At 43.2% G+C, this 15,170-nt stretch overlaps 1 protein-coding gene across 1 annotated transcript in view; it reads left to right on the forward strand.

Moving 5' to 3' along the window:
• The window catches only part of ankrd55 (ankyrin repeat domain 55), a 108,320-nt gene extending 93,839 nt beyond the window's left edge, over positions 1 to 14,481 (forward strand). Inside the window, exons 10-12 of the mRNA XM_078549623.1 lie at positions 5,706 to 5,807; positions 12,188 to 12,403; positions 13,488 to 14,481. Coding sequence (XP_078405749.1) covers positions 5,706 to 5,807; positions 12,188 to 12,403; positions 13,488 to 13,759 — 590 coding nt within the window. The 3' untranslated portion in view covers positions 13,760 to 14,481. The remainder of the gene's footprint in view (positions 1 to 5,705; positions 5,808 to 12,187; positions 12,404 to 13,487) is intronic.
• The last annotated feature ends 689 nt before the right edge of the window (positions 14,482 to 15,170 follow it).

Here is a 15,170-nt window from a genome sequence, read left to right on the forward strand (position 1 = left end):
CATGAACAAAAGGACAAAGGAGTGTTAATGGTAGTGATACTGGCTAGAGGAGGTGCTGATGGCACCAAGTCCCAAGGGACTGCCTAAGAAAAAGAAGAAACAATTGCTGGACAGACGACAGACTTGTACCCTCCACGATGAGCATACCCTTGACGCCCAAACACCAAAGATCCTCAAAGAAATTCAGAAGAAGATTTAACATCCACATTCTCCAGCATATGAAAACAATAGAACAATTCCAGGTGCAACTTTTTTCCCGTCTTGCTCTCTTGGGTTCCAATGATGCCAGTGTGGAAGGACTTTGGGTCAAGATCAAATCTGCAATCCAAGATACATGCACCCAGATCATTTTATTTTTATTTATTTTCATTTTTATTTAATTATTGTTTTATCCCCACCTTTTATCCTATTTTCGATCTTTTTCCCCACCACTGTTTCCCCACCCCCACTAGGGCCATCTGTCACTTGTTCATGTTGTTCTTTCCAGGGTGCTTACCCTTGTCCTGCTATTACCACATTCTGTTTTCTGATCTTAATGCCACCATCAGCACCTCCTCTAGCCAGTACCACTACCATTAACACCCCTTTGTCTTTTTGTTCGTGACATCTTTGCCAATTTACCCTTTGCCTCCACCTTTCACTGGCCTTCTATCCAGCTTCGCTTGCTCCACCCCCCTTAAATAGTATAAATTTCATCACATTTTTACTTCTCTTTAGCTCTGAAGAAGAGTCATACAGACTCGAAACATTAACTCAACATTCCTGCAGAGATCTATAGAGTTGGTGGCTCAAAATCTCAGACCTTTTTACAGAAATTTGGGAAGGAGGTACTACCTCCCAAATTCCATACTGCCATCTTTGTTTCACTCTTCAAGAAGGGTGATAAATCAATTTGCTGGAACTATAGAGACATAACCCTTCTGTCCACTGTGGAGAAGGTTCTCACATGAACCTCCTAAACTGCCTCCGACACGTCAGAGAAAACATAGGGAAGAATTTTCCAGTCGCCGAGTGGGGGCGGGGCCCGCTTGCCAACGCGTAAAATGACGTGCGGTGACATTGGGCTGGCGTCCCGACATCACTACGCGTCATTTAGATTGTCAGTTCGGCGGGTGCGCAGCCGCGTCAGCGGCCCTTAAGAAAGTCAGTAAAGCTGTTAAGAATGCTGCCCGTCCAACCTTAAGGTTGGCGGGCAGGCGAAGAGCCCAGGCGGCCTTCGCGTTTTTCATGAAACCTCAGCCACAGGTGAGATGAGGTTTCATGAAGTGTTTTAAAATGTAATAACAATTTATACTTTTATTCTTTGACATGTCCCAGCTCATGTGATAGTGTCATATGAGGGGACATGTTTTAACAGTGTTACAAACCTTCATTTCAAACTTTAGCACTGAAACCAATCTCCCTGTGCCTCGGGGAGATTTCTGTGCTCTTTCGCATGCATGCGCGCGAAAGAGCGCAGGGAACCTCTCAGGGAATTCCTCCCCCCCTCCGAGGGGAAAGTTGTCATAGATCCAGAGACCAAAAGTAATTTCCAGTCATCCAGGGGAACTGCAGATATCTTTCTCGCTCGACAAATCCAAGGAAAGCGTCTGAAACAATGCAAACAGCTCTCCATAATCTCTGTTGATCTGTCAAAGGCCTTTGACTCCGTGAAGCCCTTTGGAAAGTGCTCCAGAAACTTTGACGTCCAGAAAAATGTGTTACTATCCTGTGACTCCTGCATGACTCTGTCTAGACCCCTCATGGGTCTACAAAATTTCCTCTCAAGCTTCTCTACTCCAAAGAAAATAGTCCCAAATTCTCCAATCCATCTACATAGCTCAATTTCCTTGTCCATTCTCATTAATCTTATCTGCACCCAATCTCAAGGTGGACAGAGAAAACATTTTAAGGATACTCTGAAAGTTTCATTGAAAAGGGGACAAATTGACATCAATGTGTGGGAGGAACTTGCCGCTAACCATGTCATGTTCATCCAACAAGATCCAACACAGTCAGAAATGACCACATAAACTCTGCTGCAGAGAAGCAATGAAAGCAGGAGGAGAGAAAGAAGAACCCTGGCTCCAGATCTCTCCCTCTCCCCCACCCCACTCCACTTCCTCAGAGCTACTTTTGTCCTCTCTGCCCAAAGACCTGTGGTTCCAGGATTGGCCTGCTGACTCACCTGAGAACCCAAATCATGAAACCTGGCAGACATTATCCTCATTTCGAGGGTCTGATGATGACGATGGGTGGACAGCATTTGGTGCGAATTAAGATATGGACAGCAGAATTTTGGGTGGCCTCATGTTTGCGTAGAGTTGAAAATCTGAGGCCAGTGAGGAGAGCATTAGAATAGTCAAGTCTAGAGTTAAAAATGGATGATGGTTTAAATAACAGATGAACTGAGTTAGGGGAAGAGTAGAAGTGAGTAAAGTCCAAGGTCGAAAAATAGAACGAAATACAAGAAGATTTACAGTATAATAGGAGGCCATTTGCCCATTGTGTCCAAAAAAGAGCTATTCAATCTAATCATACATTGCAGCTCTTGGTCTGTAGCCCTGTAAGTTACAGCCCGAAATGTGATGAAGGTTTCTGGTCTCTACCACCTCTTCAGATAGTGAATTCCAGACCCCACCACCCTCTGGGTGAAAAGAATTCTCCTCAACTCCCCTTCGAATCTTGCTACCAATTACTTTAAGTCTATGCTCCCTGGTTATAGATATTTCTGCTAAGGGAAATAGGTCTTTGCTATCAACTCTATTCAAGTCCTTCATAATTTTATACACCTTAACTAAACCTCCTGTGAGCCTCTTCTGTTCTAAAGGAAGCAACCCCAGCCTATCTAATATTTCCTTGTTGCTAAAATTTTCCATTCCTAGATGGCAACATCTTCATAAACACTGGGCATTGACGTGCATAATTCACTGCCTATGGTCACACACAAGCCAGATGCAGCAGGTGTGGAATCACTATTAGTTCTGGTACAGGGCAGGGTTGACATGTGATGCAACAAAATAATGTGCGTACAGTCAATGGCACCCTGCATCAAGGTGGAGTCTGTAATTCTAACAAAGCCACATCCTTGCTTTACCTACTTCATCAGTGAACATCCCCACTTCTGACCTTATGATAGAGGGAAGGTCATTCATAAAGTAACTGAAGATGGTTGGGCCCAGGACACTACTTTGAGGAACTCCTGCAGTAATGTCCTGGGACTGAGATGATTGACCTGCAACAACCACAACCATCTTCCTTTGTGCTGGGTATGATTCAAACTAGTGGAGAGTTCTCCCCTGGATTCCCATAGACTCCAGTTTTGCTAAAGCTCCTTGATGTCACACTTGGTCAAATACGACCTTGATGTCAAGAGAGTCACTCTCAGCTCACCTTGTGAGTTCAGCTCTTTTGTCCATGTTTGAACTCAGGCTGTAATGAAGTCAGGAGCTGAGTGGCCATGGTGGAACACAAACTAAGTGTCAGTGAGCATGTTATGGCTAAGCAAGTGCAGCTTGATAGCACTGTGGACGACCCCTTCCATCACTTGCCTGATGATCAAGAGTAGACTGATGGGGCGGTAATTGGCCAGGTTGGATTTGTCCTGCTTTTTGTGTACCGGACATACCTGGGCAATTTTCCACCTTGTCAGGTAGATGCCAATGTCGTAACTGTACTGGAACAGCTTGGCTAAGAACGCAGCTAGTTCTGGAGAACAAGTCTTCAGTACTATTGCTGGAATGTTGTCATGGCCCATAGCCTCTGCAGTATCCAGTGCCTTCAGCCATTTCTTGATATCATGTGGAGCAAATCAAATTGGCTGGAATGGCATCTGTGATGCTGAGGACCTCCGGAGGAGGCCGAGAGGGATCATTCACTCGACACTTCTGGTGAAGATTGTTGCAAATGCTTCAGCTTTATCTTTGGACTGATGTGTTGGCTCCCCCATCATTGAGGATGGGGATATTTGTGGACCTTCTTCCTCCCATTAGTTAGTTAATTTCCAAAAACATTCATGACTGGATGTGGCAGGACTGCAGAGCTTAGATCTGATCCGCTGGTTGTGGGATAGCTTAGCTCTGTTTATCACATGCTTTTGTTTGGCATGCAAGTAGTCCTATGTTGTAGCATCACCAGATTGACAACTCATTTTTAGGTATGCCTGGTGCTGTTCCTGGCATCCCCTCCTGTACTATTCATTGAACCAGGGTAGATCCCCCAGTTTGATAGTAATGGTAGAGTGGGGGATATGCCTGGTCAGGAGATTTCAGATTGTGGTTATACACAATTCTACTGCTGCTGATGGCCCACAGTGCTTCATGGATGCCCAGTTTGGAGTTGCTTGATCTGTTCGAAATCTATCCCATTTAGCGTGGTGGTAGTGCCACACAGCATGATAGAGGGTATCCTCATTGTGAATGTGGGACTTTGTCTCCACAAGGACTATGCAGTGGTCACTCCTACCAATACTATCAGATGCATCTGCTACAGATAGATTGGTGAGAACGAGGTCTTGCCTCACCACCTGCCACAGACCCAGTCCAGCAGCTATGTTCTTTAGAATTTGGCTAGTTCAGTCAGTAGTGTTGCTACTGAGCCACTCTTGGTGATGGATGTTGAAGTCCCCCACCCAGACTACATTCTGTGCCCTAGCCGCCCTCAGTGCTTCCTCCAAGTGGTGTTCAACATGGAGGAGCACTGATTCATCAGCTGAAGGTGGTAATCAGCAGAATGTTTCCTTGCACATGTTTGCCTGATGCAATGAGACTTCATGGCATCCAGGGTCGATGTTGAGATCTCCTAGGGCAACTCCATTTCGACTCATAACTTAAGTTATGACAATTGGGAGAAAAGCAGAATTGCACCTCTGTACCTTAATTGACTTATTCAAACTCAACACTCAATTTTTGAAAGGTGCCTTCAGCGTCAAGTGGATTTGACACTGGAGAACGAGGCAGGTAAAAAACGGTTGACGATGTAGCAAGCTGCTCCATTCTCACTCTTAATCCCATTCTCAGTCTTATTTCCCCCTCCAACCCCACTTGTCTCAGTTCTATTCAAAATTGGTCAGTTTGAATCGTAAAATCCAGCTGAAATGAAAATTGCTAATTGCAATAATTTATTTACTAGCAAACAGCCAACATGTTCATTTTAAACAACTGTAATGTTACAAGCTGAAATTTTCCAATTGCGGTAGCAGCAGTAAGAAAAGATTTTGAGGAAGCAGTTAAAATGCATTGAGAACTTTTGCTGTATCCCTTTAATTAATTGTATGATATATTATTTTGTGTACTGATTTACATGGAAGGAACTATCTGCTTTTGTTATTTCTTCATCTTATCTCTTAAGAACGGGTAGGATACATCTTCAGTAATGCACTGGCAATAGAGCTTTCTACACACATATGCACTCACTCATTTAGTAATTACATGCTACAAAAATTGGAAATTAATAATGGGTTTTCACAAGAACCTGTCCTGATATTACTATTGAGGTAATTAGACTTGTTTGGTCACAAAATTAGCTTAGATTCCAAACTGAACCATTCATGTGTTCCCAAATAGATGTCAATAAGTAATCTGACTGATCCATTCCTAGTCGTGTAGAAGTGAGTATAACCAAAACAAAACCCTAAAAGAAAATGGGTATTCATCGATATGACAATATTGAGAATATACACTGAACTACAACCTTGTTATTCATTTTGTATTTTCTTTTCTCTGTAGAAGTAAATATGCAGCAAGAACCCCTTGAGAAAATGAAAATAAAAAATTCAATTCCAGCACCGTCCTTCCTAGCTCCAATTGCTGACTATTGTACTAGTAAATGTAAGTGAATATTTATAAAGTTGTTGCTGCAAATCATTTTACCAAAGTCTGATCACATCTGATAAGTTCTGTATGACTTTTGTTTTACATAAGGGGATTTAACATTTCTCTGTTCAATAATTCCAACCATCACATTAGCATGCATACAAAATGTGATTTCTCATTTCGCCCTCTGCTTTTTCATTAAGGTTACTGAGAAGAATAATGTCACCATTTGCATTAATTAGTACTAACAGATAAATGATAATTTGGTATTTTGGCATTATTACATTTTTCTACTATTAATGTATAGAACAGTTATCTCAATGGTCCTTGTAATGAGGAAATTCGTTATTTAAAGTATATTTTTATACTCATCAAGGTAAGGAATATTAGTACTGAAGAATAAAATACTTTCCCATTTCAAGTGCTCCCAGGTCAGATGTGGAAAAATCAGTTGCAGTTTAAGCCTCCCTCGATTGATTGACTACTTAAGGGTCTCAATCGGCCCAAGGGTGGGTGGGCCTGTACCCCGTAGGTCGGAGTAGGCAAGCAGGCTACCTGCTGGATTTTATGTGCCACTGTCTTCAAACCTATCAGCGGGGGAGCATAAAATCCAGGCTATAGAATCATAGACTGGTTATAGCACAGAAGGAGGCCATTCGGCTCGTTGTGTCCATGCCAGCTTTTGCAAGAGAAACTCAGCTAAATCCATTCCCCCACCATTTCCCTCTAATCCTGTAAGGAGTCTTTAAAATTATGAATGGGTTAGACAGGATAGACGTAGAGAAAATGTTTCCACTCGTGGAAAGAACCAAGGTTCGGGGCCATAAAAACAAGATAGTTCCTAGTAAATCCAATAGGAAAATAAGGAGAAATTTCTTTACTGAGAAAGTGGAACTTGCTACCTCAAGAGGCGGGATTTTCCATCTTTGAAACTAAATCTGGTGGCAGTCAGGTTCTGCGGCACATTTCCCGCTGGTCACAATGGCAGGAAATTGTGCTCGATTTCACGTTTGGAAGCTCATTAATTATGCACAGGTGAGCATCTCTCTGAGTCACATGGCGGGTCAAGTACTGATTCGTCCATCCACCATTATGTTTCCAAAGGGGTCAAAGGTCCAGGTGCCATATTTAAACGCCACCTGAACACACACATTTCACTCTTGCCAGCCCAGTTATCTCCAGGAGACCTTTAGAGATATCTGCACAGCAGAAGAAGGCTGCAAACCAGAAGAAGAAGGCTGTACCCCGCATCTGCCACAACCCCCTCCAGGCTTTGATCAGAAGAGTGCGGCAGCATTGGGATGTTCTTTATCTCAGGGATGGCTCCAAGAAGCACACGAGCTTCACCTCCCCGACCTGGTAGGCCACAGCAGAGCAGGTCAGCGCAGCTGGCCACCGCAAGCCATCCAGTGCAGGAAGAGAATAAATGATCTCATCTGCTCCACCAGGGTAAGTCAACCTTCAACTTCCTCCAATATCAAACTCTCATCGTGGCATCATGTACTCAAAGGGCTACTCTCTTCAGGGATCTCACACAACCATATCACCACTGATTGTCTCACGGATACTTTCACATCACCACCATCTTATCTAACATGCTGCTCACATTCCATCGTCAGCCCCTTCTGGGGAGGGCTTACCACACACAGGGGGCATGCATGTTTCCCAATCTCTGCTCCATCTCTTCTCACCACATTCCTTTCTTTTGTCTTCATGCAGTCCAAGTTGGCCCCACAACAGAAGGGAAAGATCCCAGACCGGAGTAGGGACAGCCAACATCATACCCCTCACCAAATTCGAGGAAGATGCCACCAAGCTAGCTGGGGAGAACAGGGAATGCTCCTGTGGGGAAGGGAAGATAGGCTTATCCCAGCAATCTAGTATGGGTGACACCTCCATGAGTTCATCACATCCTGACATTCACAGTGAGAGATGTGCAATATTGTTATGTGCCTGTTCATGAACTAAAACTATTTTCTCTCTCTTATAGGCACCAGCAGATCTAGGCATATGAGGAAAGTCAACATAAGCCCCAGCCCTCAGACCACCTTGGAGGAGGAATCTGAGGAAGCCACTGAGGAAGAACCATCACTGCGCTCACCTACAACCTCCAGCAGCGCAGTGGATCCACCTCAGTTGGTCATAGCTCTAAATTAGGAAGGGGTCACCTCCTGGAGAACACCTCATTGACACATCTCCGCAACAGTTAGAGGCAGGGACAGCCCAGGTCTCTGGCACTAGGGGGGTTTCTGGAGATCAGCCACCTGCTGAATCCGAATCAGATGATGAGCCTCTGCGAGCGGTCGCCAACGCAATGCTGGAGATGCACCAACAGGCAGCGGAACATCAGGCAGAGATGCAACAGTCACTCAGCAGACTGGAGCGAAGATTGGAGGAGTCTGTCTGTGTTCTGTCTGATGTCGTGGCTCCAACTTGCAAATGCCTTGAGGTCACAATGGGAAGGTTGGAAACCACCATGGTGACCTTAGTCTAGCAGGTTGTGCCGGATTTGCTTTCGGTGCTGGACTCCATGGCCACACAGACTGGTGGACACCATCAGTGTCTAGGTGAGAGGGGAATGATGCACCCTGACCTCCCTTCAGGAGGAGAAGGGAGGGGCCCTTGGGCACCCATGGGGAGGATGAGCATCAGCCGGACACCCCGGGAGCTCCACTCAGGCACTCCAGCTGCTCAGAATCTCCTCTGCCTGTGAGCCCATCCACTGCAGCTGCTCAGGTGGAGGAGCGTCCATCTGCCCCTGAGCAGGAGACCCTTATCAGGCTGGGACCCTCCAGGCCTTGGGCCACCAGAGGACGTCTGCCAAGGTCATCACAGACAACAGGACATAGCAGTCAGCAGGCTGCCTCCACCTCCACTGTGGATGTACGGGCTGCACCCAGGCGTAGCGGTACTATTAGGAAAATCAAGAAATATTGAAATCACTTTTGGGTCACGGGTGTTCAACTACTATAAATATTGCACTTTTGTTAATAAATTTGATGTTTATTTGAATGGTTTGGACAAATGAATGTGATGTGATTATTTACATATGTATCCTCTTATTGCGAAGTTTAGCCATCTTCCCACTCACTGTTCTTTGGGAGCTTCACATTCATGTGATGTCAACTTCATTGAAGATAGTTTTCACACCCTTGTGTGATGTGTTAAAATCTTTATTGGAAGTGTGTGCTTAATGCATTTGTAAGCCTTTTTGCTCACGACACACCATTGTGTGAGGGCAGCTCAGCAGCCTTGAAGGATTAGCAGCAGTTGTGTCTCCTCAGCGGTAGTGCCAAAGAACAAGTCCTGGATGGGGAGTTGATATCCTCAATCATGTCCTCATCTCACTGGCCACTGTAGTTTCTCATTAATGTGGCGTTGACTGCATCAAGAATTCTCACTGTCGTGTCGACTTTCATTTCCTCGAGCGAGTGCATACAGGGTGCCCCACTGACCTTCTTAGAGGGGAGGCAGTGGTGTAGTGGTATTGTCACTGAACTAGTAATCCAGAGACCCAGGGTAATGCTCTGGGGACCTGAGTTTGAATCCCACTATGCCAGATGGTGGAATTTGAGTTCAATAAATATCTGGAATTAAAGGTCTGATGATGACCATTGTTGATTGTTGTTAAAAACCCATCTGTTCACTGATGCCCTTTAGGGAAGGAAGTCTGTCATCCTCACCTGGTCTGGCCTTGATGTGACTCCAGACCCGCAGGAATTTGGTTGACTCTTAAATGCTCTCTGATCAAGGGCAATTAGGGTGGGCAATAAATGCTGTCCCAGCAAGATCCACATCCAATGAATAAAAAAACAGTAACAGCCTGGTAATCAAGAGGTGGTTCAAGTCTGAATGCTGAACTTACTCTCGATTTGACTGATCAGACATCCCTTTCAATGCAATGGAATGGCATTAAGGGGCAGGAGAAATGTGGCCACCTGTTGCCTTCGCTTTCCTCCTCCTGGAATCCTGGTGGCAACTAAAGTGGCATGGGCACATCTTCCACCTCAAGCTACCTTGATTGCATCATCCTCATCTCCCTCTTCAGGTTTCTGGCCTTCCTGCTCTTCATCCTCCAAGGGCCCCTCATGTTTCTCCTTCTGGAAAGCATCCCCTTTGCAGCACCAGGTTGTGAGGGTGCAACACACAACAATGATGTGTGATACCCTATCTGGAGTGTATGGCAAAAACCCATGTGTCAAAGATCGGAAGCACATCTTCAGGATGCCAATGGTCTGCTTGATTATGGAGCTATAAACTACGTCTTAATGGGTACCCATTATCCCCAAGCAGGAACAGGAGTACAATGGGCATGCATAGCTCTGTAGCATGGCCCGTTGCACCCCAGGACTTTCTCTACTCTCTCACTTCTGACTGTGAGGTCCACAGACCCCAAAGACTGTCTTCTACTCTCTCACTCCTGACTGTGTTCCTCAGGACTGTTTCTACTCTCTCAAACTTGACTGTAAGCCAAGGACTGTCTCTACTCTCTCACTCCTGACTTTGAGCCCAAGGAGTGTCTCTACTCTCTGACTCTGACCTACTGGCCCCAGACCAAGGATTTTGACTTTCAATGAGTTCCCCATTGCCCTTGTAACTGATCACTACACTGTCTCCCTTCCCACCCACCCACCCCCACTTCATGAGTCTCTGTGTGATCCAGCCCTCTTGTCCCACACTAACACAGCCCCACTTTCCTATTCCAGAGTCTGCATGCACCTCCCCATTCATACATGTGGCATCCCATCCACCCCCTTGTGTGTCAGCGCTTCAGTTTCCCTTGTTGGGCTCCAGCTTCTCACCCCTCGGTCTCCCCTCTGCCTGCCATCATTCCCCCTTCCAACCCGGCCCCCTTGCAATGCCTTCCTGGCAGACACTCTTAAAACCTACCTCTTTGACCAAGCTTCTGATCATCTGCCCTAATGTGTCCTTATGTCACTCAGTATCAAGCTTTGTTGGACAATGCTCCTGTGAAGTGACTGGAACATTTTACTACATTAAAGATGTGATATAAAAACAAGTTGTTAATAAGCTTGAGATTAGCACCTTTGTGCAGTTCACATTACCTTGTCTTTGAGAGAATGGAGAACAAAAAAAATAGGAACAGGAGTAGGCCATTCGATCACTTGAGCTCTACCATTCAACAACATCATGGCTGACCTGACTGTGGCCTTAACTGCACTTTCCTGCCTGCCCCCCTTAACACTTGACTCCCTTATCAAAAAAAAATGTCTAACTCAGCCTTGGATATATTCAATGACCCAACCTCCACTACTTGCTGGGGAAGAGAATTTCAAACACTAACAATGTCTTGTGAGAAGAAATTCCTCTTTGTCTCTGTCTTAAATAGGAGACCCCTTATTTTACTGTGCCCATAGTTCTAGATTCTGCCATGAAAGGAAATATCCTCTCAGCACCTACCCTCAGAATCTTATAATTTCAATGAGATCATCTCTCATTCTTCTAAACTCCAATGAGTGTCAGCCCAACCTGCTCAACTTTTCTTCATTAAGACAATCCCTCATCCCAGGAATCAGCCTATGAACTTTCTCTGAACTGCTTCCAATGCAAGTATGTCCCTCCTTAAGTAAGGTGACCAAAACTGTACACAGTACACTAGGTGTGGTCTCATCAATGCCTTCCTACTTTTACACTCCATTCCTCTTGCAATAAATGCCAACGTTCCGTCTGCCTTCCGAATTACTTGCTGTATCTGCATGCTGACCTTTTGTGATTCATGTACAAGAACACCCAGAATCTTCTGGATATGCAGCATTCTGTGGTCTCTCTCCATTTAAATAATATCCTGCTTTTCTATTCTTCCTGCCAAAGTGGGAAAACTCACATTTTCCTACAATATGCTCCATCTGCAAAATTTTTGCCTCACTTAATCTATCTATATCACCTTGCAAACTCCTTGTATCCTCCTCACAACTTGCTTTCCTACCTACCTTCGTATTGTCAACAAATTTGGCTACAATACAGTCAGTCCCTTCATCCAAATCATTAATGGAGGTCATAAATAGTTGAGGTCCCAGCACTGATCCCTGTGGCAATCCACTAGTTACAGTTTGCTATCCCGATTCTCTGTTTCCCATTTGTTAGCCAGTCCTCTATCCATGCTAATATGTCACTCCCCACACCATAATGTCTTATCTTGTGTAGTAGCTTTTTATGTGGCACCTTATCAAATGCCTTTTAGAATTCCAAATACATCTACTGTCTCCCTTTATCTACCCTGCTTGTCCATATCTTATGTTATCAGGGAAATTGCTGTTTTAACTATCACTTGCCTAAAATGATTACAAAAATGCAGCAGAAATAGGGTTCTTTAAGAATGTTGAAACTTTAAAATATAACTTTGTTAAAAATCAAATTCTTTCTCTTGACTGTAGGTAATCTGCCATCTGACAGCAAGTCTCACAATATGAAAAAATTCAGATCTCTTCCTCAGGCTTCTGTAAGGACTACTGCAGTAAATCTCCCGCCAAAACTTCCATCCCGACTGCAAAGGGAAGGGCTTGCCCAAAGCCAATCATTTCTGCCAGTTATGTCAAGCGAGTCCCTGAGAACCAATCGTGTACTCCCTGCTATTCCATCTCAGAAGAAAGGTACTCATTCAGAAGGCTTGTCCAAGTGTGTCACCAAATCGCAGCACAACAGCCAATAAATATAGGAATGTTGATAAAAAAAACATATCTCTCCCTTTTTTTAGAATGATTTATGAAACTGAGTAAATATTCAGATATATTTCTTTAATTAATAACTTTTGCCTTTCATTTTCAAACAAGGCACAAGGTTTTTTTTAATGCTTTTTATATTTTGAGACTGCCGTGCTTTGTTTGTTAAAAAGGCAAGACGTTCTTGTGGAAGCCTCAATTGCATGCCAAATGAAATCAGTCTATATTCAAAATAGTTTACTTGTGCTATGTGTATCTTTAAGTTATTATTTTTCTCTGTATACATTTTTCAGGCCCTAGTGTTTCTAAACATGGAAAGCTCTTGTTTGAAACTGCAGTTAATAGCAGTCCTAAGGCATTGATTAAACAAAATTGAGAATGCTGGAAATTTTTAGAAGAGCAGAAAATGCTAGAAGTATACAGCATAACTGAATCAGAAAGATGAATTAACATTTCAAGTGTTAAGAGTTACAATAAAATATTGTCTTTCTTTTTAAATAATGACCTATTGACTTTCAACATTTTCTGTAATATACTGATGCTACCATAGGATGAATTAGAGGATGTGGTAAGAACTAGTCACATACTGAGTCCTTTAAAATCCACAGAATAGGCTTTCCAGTGACTCAGTTTGTAGCTGAGCTTTCCAGGAAAGTCTCATATTTGATCAATGCTCTATGTTGAATGACCAAGCTAATCATAGCTTGTATATCATAACAGTGTTACAACTAGCCTCAGTGACATGTGCTAAGGAAGGGAAAACCAGCCATGGTTATGTCTCCTGATCACTGTTCAGCAAAACCTTATTGAACAATATGCAGGGGAGGACATCAGGTGAAATCAGGATTAGTTGTAATGCCTCTCCATGACCAAAAAGCTTGTCAATACATAAGGCTCTAAGATGGTGTAAAGTTAGCATGGTAGACTTTGCAGCTACCAAACTTCTCTGTTACTACCCCTGAAAAATATTCTGAGGTCAATTAACCTAATTACTGCAATTTTATTACGCTCCCAGTGAGTTTCTCTTCTCCACCAAAAGACCACCTTGGGAACTGGATGATCGCTGCAAGTCTTGGGTATCTACAGCAGCAGAGCAGGTTGTGTACAGAGCAAAAGAGAACCAAATTGGTGCAAAGTAGAAGAGTACAAAAGTCCATCTGTCCAAAAAGCAATATTGGATGTCAAAAAAAACTCCCCAAACATTTCCCCACCCCTGCCATCCCAGAATTAGCAGAAGGCCAGAGCAAATTTCCCCTCAATTCTCCAAGGTTCACATATGAAGGATAGCCACTTCAGCATTGCATCAAAGTGTGACTGGTGTCCATTGAACAGTACACCAGCAAGTAATCAATATTAAAAGGGGAGCAGAAGAGAGGAGAGAAGAAAATTAACAGAAGAAAAATGTAAAAACTGCATTGAAATTAAAATCAATACTTTTATACAAATAAATAAAAATACTTCACTTACAATTTTTTTGTCCAACCTATATGATTGAATTTCTCAACATTCAACTCTAGTCCTATACCACAATTTCTCTCTCCAAGCCTGCTATTTATCCTCCTTGAACTCACTGATGCTTCCAGCTCCCAGCAATGCTACCACACTTCTTAAGATTGCAACTAGTTAACTGCTTTCCTTCCAATAAAAATGTAAATAATACCAAAAATATTCAGTAGCCTTTGTGAGAGGACTATTTAGGATGTTAAAATGGTCCAAAAATTATGACAAGATAGAAATTCATTATTTTTTATTTTATGACATTACTTTTATTGACTATCGTGTTCAGTTAAAATCTTCCTTTCATTATTTTAATGTTAGGGACTTTGTTGAAACATTGAACAGAGAAATTTTGCTTGAACAGGTTAGCCAATTTGTTAAAAAGGGTAGAGTGGAATTTCTACCTTGATGTGTAAAGTTGCTACATACTTGACAGCTGTGTAAAGTTTACTCTCCGTCTCATCTTTGCTTCAACATGCATTTGCTATTGGACTGTCAGATTACAATAAATTACTTCCAAAAAATTGAAGGATATACTTGTTCAACATTCTTATATTGAAATATTCAACCTGTTTTTTAACTGTTTGTGATGCCTCATGTCATGCACAATTCCTCCATCAGAATAAAAGCAAAATACTATGGATGTTGTAAATCTGAAGCAAAAACTTTTTGCTTCTTTCTGAAGGGTCATATGGACTCAAAACATCAATCCTGTTTCTCTCTCCACAGATGCTGTCGGGCATGCTGAGTTTTTCCAGCATTTTCTGTTTTCCTCCATTTGAATGCTGAATCCAGACTTCTGTGCTCTTCACTCCAAACTGACAATATTATGGCCAATTAAGTCAGCTGGTTCACTATTTTTAACTCCCCCTTCTTTGTACTAGAGTGTGATTCTTCACCTTAGTTTGAAGATCCCTTAGACTGAGGTTGGCAATGAGCCACTTGTAGTGATTCATGGCTAGGACCCACATGCTGTGATGCCATTGTGGGACTAGTTTCCCTATATATTGTACCCTTTACTCCCAGTAAACTATACAGGGATACAGTTAAACAGGCATCAGCAAAACTCCAGCAACTTTATCAAGTAGTTATTCTTCATGTGTGACTTTGAACAATGAGTGCAGCCCCTCACATCCCATAGCAACACCTTCAGGAAAGAGCAAGAGACCCTGGACACAGTATTACCAGGTCTCCTCTCCAT

This window comes from Cetorhinus maximus, chromosome 1, assembly GCF_964194155.1.
Source record: "Cetorhinus maximus chromosome 1, sCetMax3.hap1.1, whole genome shotgun sequence".
In the NCBI taxonomy this organism is placed as follows: domain Eukaryota; kingdom Metazoa; phylum Chordata; class Chondrichthyes; order Lamniformes; family Cetorhinidae; genus Cetorhinus; species Cetorhinus maximus.